We start from the raw sequence: 15,124 nt of genomic DNA on the forward strand, positions 1-15,124 counted from the left end.
TACATCTACTGCAATCAGCATGACTTAATTTAAACTGCACTAAACTAAAAAAAAATAAGTATAAGAATAAAGATACATAAGAACAACAAGTAAACACAAACAAAAGAAAGTGTAATCTGTGAAATAAGTTCTAAGAGTTCTAGAACTTAAGAAAATAGTATTTATTTTGCATAAAACATAAAACATTTTTCACAAGACAATGAACATAAATTATAAACTATACAACAACTTTTCAATTCTTCATTGAGAAACACCGTTAAAATAAACATCTTAATTATGTTTGAATGTGAAAAAAAAAATACCATCATCAGGAAGTGAACGCTCTGTTCCCCTCAGATGAGCGCAGCGCTGCACAACAGCACATGTTGATACAGATATAACCTCCACCAGGAACCACACATTTTCTTCCATCAAAAGCACGTAAAGCTCCCAGACAGGTCTGAGGTTCTGCACTTCAAGTAAACAGGATCTAAATTCGCACAGATAGTGTTTGTTACCCAACAAACGCACAGTCTGACACTTGAGCTTGTCATTCATCTCTTGTGCTCTGCACTTTTGAGTAGCTCTTGCACGGGTTCTTGAAGCACGTGGGTGGAAGCGACACGGGCCACGAGAACGTGCATGGAACCGTTGTTCTAACGTTCTTCTCCAGGAAGTTAAACAGTAGGCTCCACCATGTTCGGTTCAAGTAGTTGCGAGGAGACCCTCTCAAGGCCTACAAAATCAGGAGAGAAGCCAAAATGTGGAGGTTATTTTGGTCCAATTTGCCATTTAGCAAAAACAAAACATTAACCTGTTTGTCAGCATGAACCTGTAGAATATGAGATATAGAATATGAGCTTTTGTTTCAGCAACTGATTTGCTGCTCAAGAAACATTTCCAAAAAACGTTTGCTTGGAACATTAAATCATGACAAGTGATTATTTATCATTAATTGTCAACAAAATTGTGCATCTCAGCAATTCGTATTTTTCGATGCCAGAAATCCTCAAATTAAATCTACTGCATCTTCCCAAGTAAGAAGAGATTGAGCGGAAGTCGAATGTTGCTTTTATAGGATCTGTAGTTCATGCAAGCTTTTACCTGGTTGTTGGCCATGGTGTGGTACCAGTAGAAGAGGCGTGAGGTGATGAAATACGCCACCACTACATCCACGCTGTAATGCTCATGCGCTATCAGGATACAGACCACGCCCACTGCACTTAGCAACCAGCAGATCACGTGATAGCAACGCCAGAGCAGCGAGCGGGGCGAGTCTACAACAAAATACAATAAACTTACAAATGTAGTCACACACACAAAAAAAGAACTAGCAAGAAGAGGGTCTCAGAGCAAACATTTGGGCTTATGAACACTCAGTATTTAATCATACAATAATTGCTGATACGTCAAAACACGATGCAATGCGATTGTTGATTTGATTAGTTTCAGTGGCTTGAATATGATCATATTTGCCTATTCTGCACAACTTGTAAATTTGTATTAAGCCACAAATGCAACAAAAATATAACATGAACATTTAATCTAACTGGGACATCCACAAAGAAAATACAACTTAGTTTTTATTTTATTTTAAATCATTTAAAACAAACACATGAGCTCATCAATCACCTGATGATGGCTCCTGGCTGGCTCGCCAGTTTTTTACATAAAGAACGTTTCTTTTTAGTTATGTGAACGTTAGAGGAACATTCTATTCTAGAATTTTGAAAATGTAATGAGAACATTCTGTTGTTATTACTGAAGAATAGGGCTGGGTATTGACACAAATTTCACAATTCGATTTGATTTCGATTCACAAGCTTGAAATTCGATTTGATTTCGATTCCAGTTTGATTATTTTGGATATCAGGTTCAATACATGGCAATGAAAACTGAAAAATGAAAATTTCTCAAGGAAAACAAATCTCTTAACTAATGCTGTAAACTATGGGAGTCAGTTGTAGCCTACTAGGCTTCATTAGCCAACTATAATATTGAAGGTAAAAATTAACTGATTTGTATACAAACACTTAAATTACACTTTAATTTATTTTATAATAATAAAGTTATATGAAATTAAATGGTGGATGTCATAAAAACCTGCCAGATTTATTCAAACATGCATTAAAAATTGAAGAACATTAAAAATTATAATGAATATGTAATATGGTGCATATATTTAGCAAAATGCTCCTCTCTAGAGTTAATTTGTCTAGCTGACTAGCGAGTTTATGGTCACTGGATATGGTTTTTCTGAGGTAAACGTGACGTTACATGACATTGTTTACAAGCTGATTTACTGACGTATTTCCACGATTGAAACACTGATTGAGCGATTCCATGTCACATGATACGGATTTCGATAAGTTGTACTCTATCTTTTAATATACTTTCAGATGCTCATTCATGTTTATTTCGCGCAGTAACTGGTATTATTAAGGCAGAAGAGAAGGTCATGTGCGCTCCGCGCTGCTGCTTCTCTAGAGCTGAGCTGAGCCAGAGCGATCTCACGCCACAGCGCCAAAACGGTATTTATGTTTTTGAATTTCGTAAGAAAATGGACGTAATTTGAAATCTGAGACTTTGTTTCATATCAACAGTAACAAAGCACAAAGATTACTGCGATTTATTGGATGGGATGCGTGCTACAATGTTCCATTCATTCATCAACTGAAAACAGGATGACTAATCGATTATTGGGATTTAAGAATCGATATCGGTTTGTAAAAATTAAAATCGATAAAAATCGAGAAATCTATATTTTTTTACCCAGCCCTACTGAAGAACATTATTGAACAGTAATGGAAACGTTCCCTGTTAGCAGGGATGTTGTCATTCATTTGATAGAGAACTACAGTGTAAAAGACCCGATCACAACTAAAGCAGACAAAAACACCACTTTCGAAGGACCGTGCGCAAGAGAACTATTCTTTGTCATTAAGTTGTCATCAAAGGCTGGTAAAATTGGGCATTTACCAGTTATTGTGGTAAAAAAAAAAAAAAAAAAAAGACAGTAATGATTTCCTCGTACTCACATTCCTGGACGAAGAGGAAGGTGAGGGTCAGCATGACCGTGTGGCCGCTGTACAGAAAGTCTCCACACATGAGATGGGAGCCTGTGATGGACAAACCTCCTCCAGACACCAGCTGCAAAACTCGCTTGATCTTGCCGTGAGAATCACCGTGGAGCTACAGAGAGAAGCAGAGCGAACATGAGGTAAAAGCATCAAAGCTACACTTCACCATTACACGCAAACAGTGAACAAACATATCAGATGTGATTTTTAAGCTAACCAGACATTAAACATATAATTTTGCGCACAAATAATTGCACAGTTGTCTGCTTTCCAAGCTAACAGTAACAAGCTAACAGTTCTGCCAAGGTTCTCTCAAAGTTGTGAACAAACGTTCTTCCAGTAACAGTAACAGAACGCTTGTTCAAAGTTATCTGGTCTTTAATAATGTTCTCAAAATGTTATTTATAAATCGTTCATGAAACATTTTTTCTGAAACGTTTTAGTTGGAAATCTAAATTCTTCAGAGAATATTCAAAAGTAAAGTTCCCATAATGTTTGAAGAATGGTAAAATGGAATGTTCACATAAACAAGATGTTTTTTTTTATTTTAAATGTTGGATGTTCAGTAACATTCAGGAATAATTGTTTTCATAACTTAATGGGAATGTTAGCAAAACTTTCTTAGATTATACATTTCATTAGCTGGGCATCGAGATATACATGTAAGAATGCGCTATTGCATTTTATAAGTTTTAAGACGTATTTAGTGATGTTTATAAGCTAAAAATCTGACGATTAACCAGTTTTCTCCTACAATTTAAATTAACTTTCTCCATCAGCCTTTTTTTTTTTTTTTTTTTTAGTTGCTAGAATTTTTTATAATTTTCACAAAACTTTCATGGCCCCATAATATTTTGTTGTATGAATATCTGAACATGCAATATTGCAAAAGAAGAAAAGCGCCTCTGCTTTTAAACAACAACAAAAAAAATTTATTCTAGCTTCATGCATTCTTATTTATCAACACTTGAATGTGGGTAAGTTTCATAAAAAAGCAACAAAAAGCTGATAAAATCAAAATTTCGATCAAAGACTACAAAGTGCATCAGCAATGCCTTTATCTCTCACTTCTTGTGTCTTGATCCGGAGATTCTGCACTACTATTCTGTTGGTTGAGCCGCACTCACCTTCGGGGCGCACTCCATGTGCATGCTGGGAACTGGAAGAGTTGTGATGTACATGGTCACCATACGGTACAAATACAACATTCCCTGCAGGAAGAAAAACCTTCGGCCCACGATGGCTCTGTCAACACAACGGGACAAGTAGGAATTATGGGACTGAGTTGAGTTTGTATTTACTACTGCATAGAATACATCACATGTTTTATCAGTCGAGGCAGTGATTGTATGGCAGTGTTTGGGAGTAACTAAATAAAAGTAGCAATGCTGCTAACTAGGGTTGTGCAATATGGACAAAATAATCATATTGCAATTGCGATTTTATTTGCGATTTTGGCAATTGTTTTTGCTTTTTCAAACATGCTACATTCTAAATGTATTCAGTGCACAAGAAGTGCATAACAAAACAATGAAATAAAATAGTATTAACAGCTTGATAAACAAAACTGTAATAAACTGTCTTTAAAACAGACAATATAAAATAAATTAAGGTTAACTAACCTAAATTCCAGTCATAACGATAATTAAACTTCAAAATTGTTTTTCAGTGCACACATTTCACAATGAAATATAATTACTGTACAGTGTGTTATTACAGTATTACTGCTTGATAAACAAAATTGTAATAAATTGTATCTTTAAAACAGACAACTAAATAAATTAAGATTAACTAATAATCTTATTATTCTAAACTCCAGTCATAACAATAAATCAAATCTAACAGAAATCAAAACCAAAAAATAGATTACTATATAATGAGCTCTGATTGGTTAACATCTTAAACATGCGCACAAGAATGTTGCAGTATTCTGAATTAAAAATATAAATAAATTTGCAACCTTATGCGGTTTAGAAATCGCATGTGCTCAAATCGCGATTGTTTTGCGATTGCGATTAATTGCACAGCCCTACTGCTAACTTAACCTAACCTTTACAGTCCCCCTATGGTGAGAATCCAGCTTTTAATGTTGTTTATGTGTCTATGTGGTGTTTTTAATATGCTTTAAGACAAACCATGTGTAAATTCATAAGTCGACACCATTGCTGAGTATTTTCTCCTTAAAACTGCAGTGAACCAAAGACAGTCTCAAAAACACGCTTTGAAATCGCTGGTGTTTCTGACGTCACAAACTACCTTGTAACCAATCAGATCAACGTGTGATCGTCAACTGAGTGAGTGAGTGGAGGCGGGGCTCATTTGCATATTCATAGAACCACGTATACTAAATGAGGCAAGGGTGTCGAGTTACATTCAAGATATTTTAAGCCATGACAAATTTTATTTCAAGGAAAATGGTTTAAATATTTCGTTTTGGTGATCAAAGATGATTTTTAAGGGATATAATGATTGACTACAGGGGGACTTTAAGACCTGTTCACACCATGCACAATAACTTAAACGTTCTAAAAATCGTTCTAAATATAAAAGAATAGCAGAGTCCACACAACAACAAGAGCGATAAGAGTACAGAAACTACAGAAACATTGATAGCCAATCAGAATCTATTCTGCTTTAAAGAGCATTTAAAGCAACAGACGACAAAACTGCACGGTGTGTTAATAATAAACAGAACGATATCCTCTGCTGGTGTGGTATTGTAACGTATTGTAAAGCTGCATAAAAAAATAAAATAAAAAAATAAATAAAGGAAAATTAAATACGACTATAAAATAATAATTATTGTTAAGAAATAGGCTATTACTATTGTGATATTTCACCCTAAAGTAAAAAAAAAAAAATGTATTTAAGTAATTTTTTATTATTTTTTTCACAGTACTGAAAAATTACAATCCCACTATACAGTTCCGGAAGTAAAAATCTCATTATCTCCATATGGAAATTGATTTTGAATGCTAACTTATCTAAAACTTTGAAAAACAACCCTACTGTGAACTACGAGGTTGTTAATCGAGTTGAAGCCATCCGTTCATAATATTTCAACTTATTATAAAAAATTATTCCGAAACCAACACCGCTGAAAAGGTGCACTAATGCGCTCTATTTAGGGCTGTCTTATTTTCTTCATTTTTAAACGTTAAACGGTTTGGTTTTATTCCGATAAAACGAACAGCTCCTTCACCAAACGCTCACCTGTGCTTGAGGAAGAGCCATTGGATGAACCACAGAGCCACCAGGATCATTCCGTTCACCTCGGTGACGGAAAACGCCCACTCCGCACGCGGCACGTAATCGAAGAACTTGTCCGGTAACGGCGGGCTGACGGACTTATCCGGGACTCTCTCGTGGATGACGGTGATCATGACGGTCGTAAGGATGAGGTTAAAACCAGCCCAGATGAACGCGATTCCTGTCTTCCACCATTCCGACGGCAGCCGAGAGACGCCGGACTTCGGGATGGCGATGCGGATGTAATCCTGGTTTTTCCGCAAGGCTTTCCGGAAACCCCGCGCCAAACGCGTCGGCTTGCTGTCGTTCGGCCTGTCGGCAACCTGATTGCTAGTGGGCGTGTCCGGAGAGGGGCGTGTCTGTCCGGTTTGGGGGCGTGTCCTATCTTCCACAATCACCATCACATGGAAGTCGCCGTTGTCTCGTTCATCTTGTTCGTCCAGGAGATGAGATGCTGCCATCGCTTATACACTAAAACAGAGCGGAATACTTTTTAATATTAAATACAATATTTCATGTAATATTGAAAACAATATGCAGTATGCCACAATAAACATTTGTCAAACTGCTGTCACATGAACTCAATATGAACTCATTTCAATGTGAATTCAATGTGTTGCTTGCAGTTTCTGTGTAATTATGTGTAATTAAAAAATATTAAAATTCTTTCAGTATGCATGCGTGTGTAGAATTCTATAGATGACCAATGCTGATTCTTTGTGAGAAGGAGGGATTATTTTGGAGTCCTAAGGACTGCAACAGAGCAGATACAGTAAATATGCTGTGTGTTGGACAGCTGAAAGGCGCAGTAAGTTTCGCTGCTAGTAGCCATTTTACGATTATAATTACGTTTAACGTCCGCCTCCTTCCCTGAACTTGAACATTGTTACCGCTATGATTTCATTCTAATAAAACAGCCAAGAGTGTTGAATTACTACTCATGGTCACTTTATTTGACGAATTAAAATTGTGTGGTAACGCAGCGCTGTTTTACTTGGTCAAAACAATCATACTAAAAATACATTTAAGTGTGTTGAAACTTGAAAGTTATGTTATATCGTTACTGCTATGATAATGAGACACTTGTTACACATTGCATTAAGATGATTTCAATATGAGAATTTAATTTTAATGACTTGTGTTGCTAAATGGCATGCATATAGGCTATCAAATGGTGGAGAAAATGCTGTATTACTGTTCCTATTCCATGACTGTCACTATTCTGTTAGACACTTGACAGAATAGTGTTGTCTCTGAGGTATAATCATGTGACTTGCGGTTAAATCAAGAAAACAAGGGATTCAAACAATAAGACTAACCATGTTGAGCTTTATATCAATGATTCGTTTTCTTTCAATTAGGGATGCAACGATACCATTTTTTCAGAATCGATCCGATACCAAAAATTCTGAGTATCGGCCGATACCGATCCGTACCAGCGCAGTTTTTTTTTAATCAAGTAGAATTTCTATAACTCTGTGTTGAACTGATAATAAGAACTGAAAAAAAGAAAAACATCAACAACAAAAAATATATGATCATAATCTGACATAAATGCTTTTATAAACTAGGTTAGTGGATAATTCAGCGCGTGAAGAACAAATAGTGCTCTGACTTTACTCCAGTGTTGTGATCTAACAGACACCCGTAGAAAGTAACATGATTAAGGTACAGCAATACAATCCAGCAAGATAAAGTTGTTTTATGCGAAACCATAGACCTTTATCTACAGATCAAGTATAATAATAGTAACATTGAATCATCTTGGAGAGAGTTTCATCGTGTTAACTGTCGTAACCGAACGCGACGCGCTGTTTGAATGCTGAATGAAGAATGATTGACAGCCGCAGCTGAGGGAAACGTTTACGTGAGCTTGAATTTAACGACTTAAATATTAATTTATCTCTCACATTATACTATATAATGGCTTCAGAACACTTATAATATTGTGCACGAAAACGTATGGTGCTTTATAATGTTTGTGTGCCTTTTGTGGGGCTTAACAATAACACAGAATAGTATACGCATAATATCGGATTTGGATCGGCCTCGTCTGACCGATACCCGATCCAGCAAAAATGGCAGTATCGGAGCCGATACCGATACCGAGTATCGGATCGGTGCATCCCTACTTTCAATAGGCTAAATGTATCCAAACACAGTTGTTAACCTGGGCCCGGTTTCCCAAAGCGTTCTTATCTCTAAGTAGTTCTTAACCTATTCCTTAACCTCTCTCTTAACCTTATGGCACGATTCCCGAAACGTTCGTTCGCTAAGTATATCTTCTGTAAGTCACACTTTCGTAAGGTTGGTCTGGACCACTCTTAGCTTTACCTTATCACTGTTGCAGGTCTATATGAATATAATTCTGAAGTTTTAATACACCCAGACAGTATTAAATTAGGCTAATTCAAGTGTTTTCATGCAAAGAATAAAATTGTCATTACACTGATTGTTGTTAGATTTTTAATTATATTATTATACAATATTATTAATTTAATTAAAACGCTCTTTTAAAGGCCAGTGAAAGCATAGGCTACTGTCAGTTAAGTCCTATTCGGACGCTAATATTGTTTCTCATGGGCTCGTCCGGTATTTTAAACATTTACAGGGGTAAGTCGGTGATTTTAGTGCCATCCGAATCCATAATATCATTTTTCTCACCCAACCCACGTAAAAATCCCTGGCCAAATTAGTACCTTCTGTTTTTTGACAAACAGGTCGTGTGGGGATTTAATTGCCGTCTGAATCCACATCTCTGAGTTTACAAGAGATTCAAAATTCACGGTTTAAATCCTTTTTGATCACTGCCGAGCACCGTACGCAAGATGTAAACTTTTATTACTGAAATGCTGGAAAGTATTTACAAGAACAATATTTCATCGCAGCTCCACCTCAGCGAACAAAAATGGGAAAGAGAAGGAGGCACGTAAATTTGAAAAGGTTATTGTGGCAGCAATATATGTTACAATTTTTAAATATGTAGGCTAGGCTATTATAGGCTATTATAGTTTGGATTATTTTTTATAATATCCAATTATATTGCAGTGCTTCATTTATAAAGATCACCGCTTTCTCACATAAACAGCCCCTGCACGAGAGAATAATTGATTCTCGAGCCATCGATATCAAACAATTCAGCACCATCGCCACAGACAGCGCCGGGTAACGTCGCACGTAAGAAGGTATATTTTAAGCAGCTTCCTAAGGTATGGTTCGGGGAACACACTTAGGAACATAAACAACTTTGGTAAGATATATCTTTCAAGCTTTCTTAACGCGCTAAGAGTGAGCGTTATCGGGAAACCGGGCCCTGTCTAATAAAACAAATCATAGGCTATATTAAAGCATCTTTGGTGTTTCCATGGTTTCTACGGAAGTAAAACCAGAAATCAAAGGTAATGCGGATATGACGTCATTGACCGGTGACGTTGATTGCTACAATATTAGGCCTACAAAATTGTCACACTGGTTAAAATAGCTGATTTTGCTGGATTTAAACATTGTTGGAAACATTTGGGATAAGTACGTACACAAGTCAACACAATATAGATCATTGTTGGTTTTTGGATATTTTACTCCAAAAATCTTACATATTGTGCCTTAAAGTCACATAGCTTGGTGAAATTGACACTGTACAAACATGACGGAAATCTACACCGCAAACAGGTTGTTTTCGCTCGATTTAACCCAAGTCATTTTAAGGCATGTCATCTTGGAAACAAGACCAGTACGGCTACTTTACTGGGGAAAGACAGAAATCTGATGGTCAAGATTACATTTTGATTACATAGGCCTATTTCAAATAAATTCTGACAAAAATTCTGATAATTTTAGCATCATTGTAAAAAAAATAATGCATGTGTGTGCTATATAATCAAAAACATTATACAAGCAAGATTGTCAATGTTTTCAAACCAAACTTGCATTCCAACAACTTCTGACATGGTTTTCCATGTGTATTGTTATAATATCCCTCTATCATATAGAAGCTGTAGTGTGTTGATTTAGTTCAGTCCACAAATGTTTGGGCGTTTCTGTGTGTGTGTGTGTGTGTGTGTGTGTGGGAAAGAGTAAATCTAAGACACACCCTGAAACCTGTGACACAAGTTAACCTACTCATTCAGATCTCTCTGTGGACAGCAGTCTGACCGGTTTGTGCCGCTGTGACGTGAAACTCAAGACCCCGTTTAGATTCTCCCCCGCTGAACCCCAGAAACGAATTACAGATTTCATATCCATATCAGTCTAATTGAGGAAGGTAGGAAGGCATCAAGGCATATGCAATATTTAGGCATGTCCCAATTCTTTATGCACTACTCTACGCTGTTTAGTAGTGTAAATAGAGTTCACACTGATAACTCCAATGACATGAAGTGCACTTCAAATACACAGATGATGCACTTCAGTTGGACACTTCATGTTAACTTCTATATCTGTTTTACACTTTCATTTTTTGAAGTGCTTTCACTAGTGCTTATCCCAAAACATTCATGAATTACAACATTCCAACACAATTACAACATCCAACAAGGGTTACTTCATCAAAAACGAAAATGATCCCATCATTTACTCACTAGGTGTATATGACTTTCTTCTTTCAGTCGAACAAAATCAGAGTTATATTAAAAAATATCCTGGCTCTTCCTAGCTTTATAATGGGAGTAAATAGTAACAGTTTTTGTAGCCCAAAAAAAGTGCATCCATCTATCATAAAAGTATCCATACAACTCCAGGGGTTAATAAAGGCCTTCTGAAGCGAAGCCATGCGTTTTTTTAAGATAAATATTCATGTTTATAACTTTATAAACTATTATCACTAGCTTCCGATAACAGCTGTACGTGAGACTAGGGATAATTTATAAAGTTATAAATATGAATATTTCTCTTTAAAAAAAAAAAAAAAAAACATCGCTTTGCTTCAGAAAGCCTTTATTAACCCTTGGAGTCATACAGATTACTTTTATGATGGATGGATGCACTTTTTTTGGGCTTCAAAATCTTAGGTACCATTTATTCCCATTTTACAGCTGGGAAGAGCCAGGATATTTGCTCTATTTTTTAACTCTGATTGTGTTTGGCTGAAAGAAGGAAGTCATATACATTAAGAATGGCTTGAGGGTGTATAAATTATGGGATCATTTTCATTTTTGGGTGAACTAACCCTTTAAGTTCAGATCTGTTCTCAAAAAGGGGTCGACAGTAATCAGGTTTAAGAAATCACTATGGTGCATGTTCGAAAACGTGGTAAAACCATGAAACGGTCAGGGCTGTCTTGTTAAAGTCACAGGATGTTTGACTCATTGCGTGTAAATGTTTGACAGGTAATTTATGTGATTTGACAGCATTGCTGAGCTGCCGCAGAAGTCATTGAACTCACACCTATGCACGCGCACACAACCCACGGCGGCGCGCCCCCAAACTCAGAGACCTTCATCATCATCATCGGAGGCCAAAAAAAGAAAAGTTCCGGAACCATCCGGATCCTAATGGAATGATGATCGATCCGGATCAGCGCGTGGCTGCCGGTAAAACCATCTCAAGATCCCGAAATAAACACAAACACAGAGAGCGCGTCTGAAACACACACCTAGACATCAAAAACACCTAAAAATGCGGTCTAGGTAGAAAACTCACTAGGTTTTGTGACATTCTCTGTAACTTTCTTTATAGACATGGTTCTAAACCACATCAGATATATAGCATGAACCTCGCAGTTTTTACTTGAGCGTTTATCAATTCATAAGCAAAGCAACAATAGAAACAAACAAGAATCACTTTACATACCTTATGAAAGTTAAAATCCAGCGCGACACACACATAAAACAGCGTTAATAAATAAAATAAAAACGAGACGGAGTGATGTGGACAGACACCTTACCTGTTTAACACCGGAAGACTCACTGAACAACGGTTATGGAGGGGGGTGGGATTTAACCCCGCCCACACCTGCAGCCACGCCCATGTGGGCTCAGAACCACGCCCTCTACAGAGTCAGAGTATTAACAAATTACAAAAAGAATTCGTGTTATGCAAAACTGGCGTCAGGAATGAGACTGGAACTCCTTCAGAAATGCACCGTAAACTTGTAAAAGTGATAAAACGTTTAAAGCTTTTAGAATGTATTTTAATATTTATTTGAACATTGTTTACCTTTTACCATGCCTTATTGTTAACCTCCCTTTGTTTTATTGTACTCTTGAATGCAAATACATTTTCATAAGCATAAAAAATAGTGCATATTTTATTAATTTGGTAACACTTTACAATACGGTTCATTGGTTAACATGAACTAAGAATGAACAATACTTCTTTAGCATTTATTAATCTTAGTTAATATTAATTTCAACATTTACTAATATGTTATTAAAATCAAAGGTTGTATTTGTTAACATTAGTTAATGCACTGTGAACTAACTTGAACTAACAATGAACAGCTGTATTTTTATTAACTAACTAACATTAATGAAAATTAATTAATACTGTAACAAATGTATTGCTCATTGTTAGTTCATGTCAGTTAATACATTAACATTAACTAACGAACCTTATTGTAAAGTGTTACCATCATATTATTATAAGATATGTCGATATATAGATTATTCTATTTATGCGAGTGCTTTGTGCAAAAACAACATAATTTATCATTTTATGTTAAAAATATGAATCTCCATCACACATACACGTGAGCAAGGAAAGTGGTAATTGTGTAGCTCTCAGATTTCATTAAAATGATCTTCATTTGTGTTCAGAAGATGAACACAAGACTTGCAGGTTTGGAATGACATGAGGGTGAGTAAATAAAGACAGAATTTAAATTTTTGGGTGAATTTGCCCTTTAAATGTGCCAAAAATACTGTACAAACTGAATGATCTTTATCACTGTGTCTAAAATGATAAATTGACTCATAAAGCCCTTCTATATAATGTCTTATTGTACTCATGAAAACAAATTCCCATAAATATTACATGTTATATTACCAGTAATTGTATCTGTTATATTTATTATATCATAAATAATATACTTTCAGCATCTTGTATTTATGTGAGTTAACTGTTAAAGGAGCTGTATGTAAGAAATGTATTTCAATTAATCATAAAATGGCCCTGATATGTCTCTAGACATTAAGAAATCATGTTCATTTCAAATACTTATATCTCTGACAACAGTAGTACGGCCAGGATATTGTCATTTAAAAAGTGAAGTTGCAGCCCTCAACTGATGTTGATGTTGTCATGTTGTGTTTTGGCCTGAAGCGCCACCCTCCACCTATCTACCAATCACGAAGTCAGTAGTGTTTCGGCATCTGGGTTGCCAGCTCTGCTGTAGTTACCACAGCTACGTAGCAGCCTACGTTCCTGCTGGATCCTGCAGCATATCTGGCAACCTCGAGTCAGGGGGGAGGGGGAGGGGGAGGGGATACACCGCTCTACAGTAATTTGAAAGTGATTGCAGTACCAGTTTTGGCCACAATCTTACATACGGCTCCTTTAAACATGTTAATGCAGAACACTGAGGCTTTTGGTGGTTTTTAATGATTTATTGGTGGGATTTTGATCATGAATGACAGGATGGCTGTGTTTTCATTTGATCCCGCCGTTGCTGATGTTCGGGGCCCGGCAGAGGCCCTTCCCACGGACTTCGAATGCCACGCCCTTATACGTGGCCACGCCCTTCGCATCTGTGCACAGGTCGGGCAGTAAACGCTCCCATATCCGCTGTTTGGGATTCAACTCTTTCTCTGGTTCACCTGCACATCACAAACACAGTCCGTCACAAACTCTGATGGCTGTTTACAGTGTGGGAGTTACTCATTACAAGTAACTTGAGTTATGTAATCAGATTACTTTTTCAATTTACAACAAAATGTCCAAGTTACTTTTTCAAATAAGTAACGCTAGCTCTCCTGTCCCCATGTTGAGAGAAATAAAGTGAGGAGGTGATGTGTGTGTGTGTGTGTGTGTAAACATGCTGGTTATTTTAGTTCTAGACTAAATATGAATATGCATTTACTCATCTCACTTACACAAAAACATTCAGTATTCCTCAAAATGAATAAAAACAGTGAAATGCAATCTCAGAATTTTACGCAAAACTTTTATAATTAACTATGTTAAATTACACAACTATACTTTATGTATTTAATCTCACTTTATTAACCAATGTCTTTGCTGCTGACCTTCAATGATCTAATTCAACCATACTGCATACTGCAAAAACTACTTTAGAATAGATTTAGAAATAAAGGAAAGGTTTGTTTGAGTGGCGCCCTCTACTGTACAGGAGTGAATATGCATTTCCTTCAGCCTGAGGCTTATTCACTTCACTTTTGGTGTGAAAGGGCCTTAATATTTGCCAAAAATAGAACTTTTTTTGCTATTAAAAAACAAACAAGCAAGCCCAGGTGAGAAAAAGTAATGCAAAAGTAACGTAACGCATTACTTATCATAAAAAGTAACTAAGTAAAGCAATTAGTTACTTTTATTGGGAGTAACGCAATATTGTAATGCATCACTTTTAAAAATAACTTTCCCCAACACTGCTGTTTATGCGAGGTTTAGATGGACAGCTCTTACCGGGGTAATTCTGGAAAGTGATTCTGTCGCCTGGCTGAGCAGAAGTGGGCGGAGTCAACGGTTCCATGCTCTCTTGATTGACAGCGCAGAGGAGGCGGGCCTGTGACTGAACACCTCGTACCTTCACTGGCCGTCCGTTACACAACAACACCACCAGACAGCCCACCAGCTGCACACACAAACACAGTACATACTGAATAACAAAAGATTCTATTTCACATAAATACTGTTCTTTTGAA

The 15,124-nt window shown here is 36.6% G+C and overlaps 2 protein-coding genes across 4 annotated transcripts in view; both read right to left on the bottom strand.

The window, feature by feature from the left end:
- Positions 1-115: 115 nt before the first annotated feature.
- sgms2b (sphingomyelin synthase 2b) lies at positions 116-12,214 on the bottom strand. Of its 2 annotated transcripts, none has more exons than XM_084098341.1 (6): positions 12,190-12,214; positions 6,273-6,779; positions 4,187-4,304; positions 3,018-3,171; positions 1,084-1,256; positions 116-715 (listed from the first exon to the last, which is right to left on the bottom strand). In XM_084098341.1, exons 2-6 carry the CDS (start codon positions 6,767-6,769, stop codon positions 530-532), a joined length of 1,128 nt encoding a protein of 375 aa, XP_083954467.1. In that variant the 5' UTR covers positions 6,770-6,779; positions 12,190-12,214; the 3' UTR covers positions 116-529. The 2 variants fall into 2 exon arrangements, with proteins under 2 accessions (XP_083954467.1, XP_083954468.1); XM_084098342.1 differs by having other exon boundaries at positions 12,096-12,208.
- Positions 12,215-13,832: 1,618 nt separating this feature from the next.
- The window catches only part of aimp1b (aminoacyl tRNA synthetase complex interacting multifunctional protein 1b), a 6,873-nt gene continuing 5,581 nt past the window's right edge, over positions 13,833-15,124 (bottom strand). The window contains exons 6-7 of one of the 2 annotated variants that reach the window (XM_084098352.1): positions 14,886-15,054; positions 13,833-14,059 (exon numbers count right to left, since the gene is read on the bottom strand). In XM_084098352.1, coding sequence (XP_083954478.1) covers positions 13,893-14,059; positions 14,886-15,054 — 336 coding nt within the window. In that variant the 3' untranslated portion in view covers positions 13,833-13,892. The remainder of the gene's footprint in view (positions 14,060-14,885; positions 15,055-15,124) is intronic. The other variant, XM_084098353.1, reaches the window with a different exon arrangement.

This window comes from Abramis brama (assembly GCF_963993115.1).
Source record: "Abramis brama genome assembly, chromosome: 22".
NCBI classification, from domain to species: domain Eukaryota; kingdom Metazoa; phylum Chordata; class Actinopteri; order Cypriniformes; family Leuciscidae; genus Abramis; species Abramis brama.

Excerpts from the sequence above, each read along its gene's own strand:
- sgms2b (XM_084098341.1), bottom strand. The coding sequence starts at position 6,769 with ATGGCAGCATCTCATCTCCTGGACGAACAAGATGAACGAGACAACGGC. Across the intron at positions 4,305-6,272 it reads TGGCTCTTCCTCAAGCACAG|AGCCATCGTGGGCCGAAGGT; the intron begins GTGAGCGTTTGG and ends TTGTGTTGACAG. Across the intron at positions 3,172-4,186 it reads ACATGGAGTGCGCCCCGAAG|CTCCACGGTGATTCTCACGG; the intron begins GTGAGTGCGGCT and ends TTCTCTCTGTAG.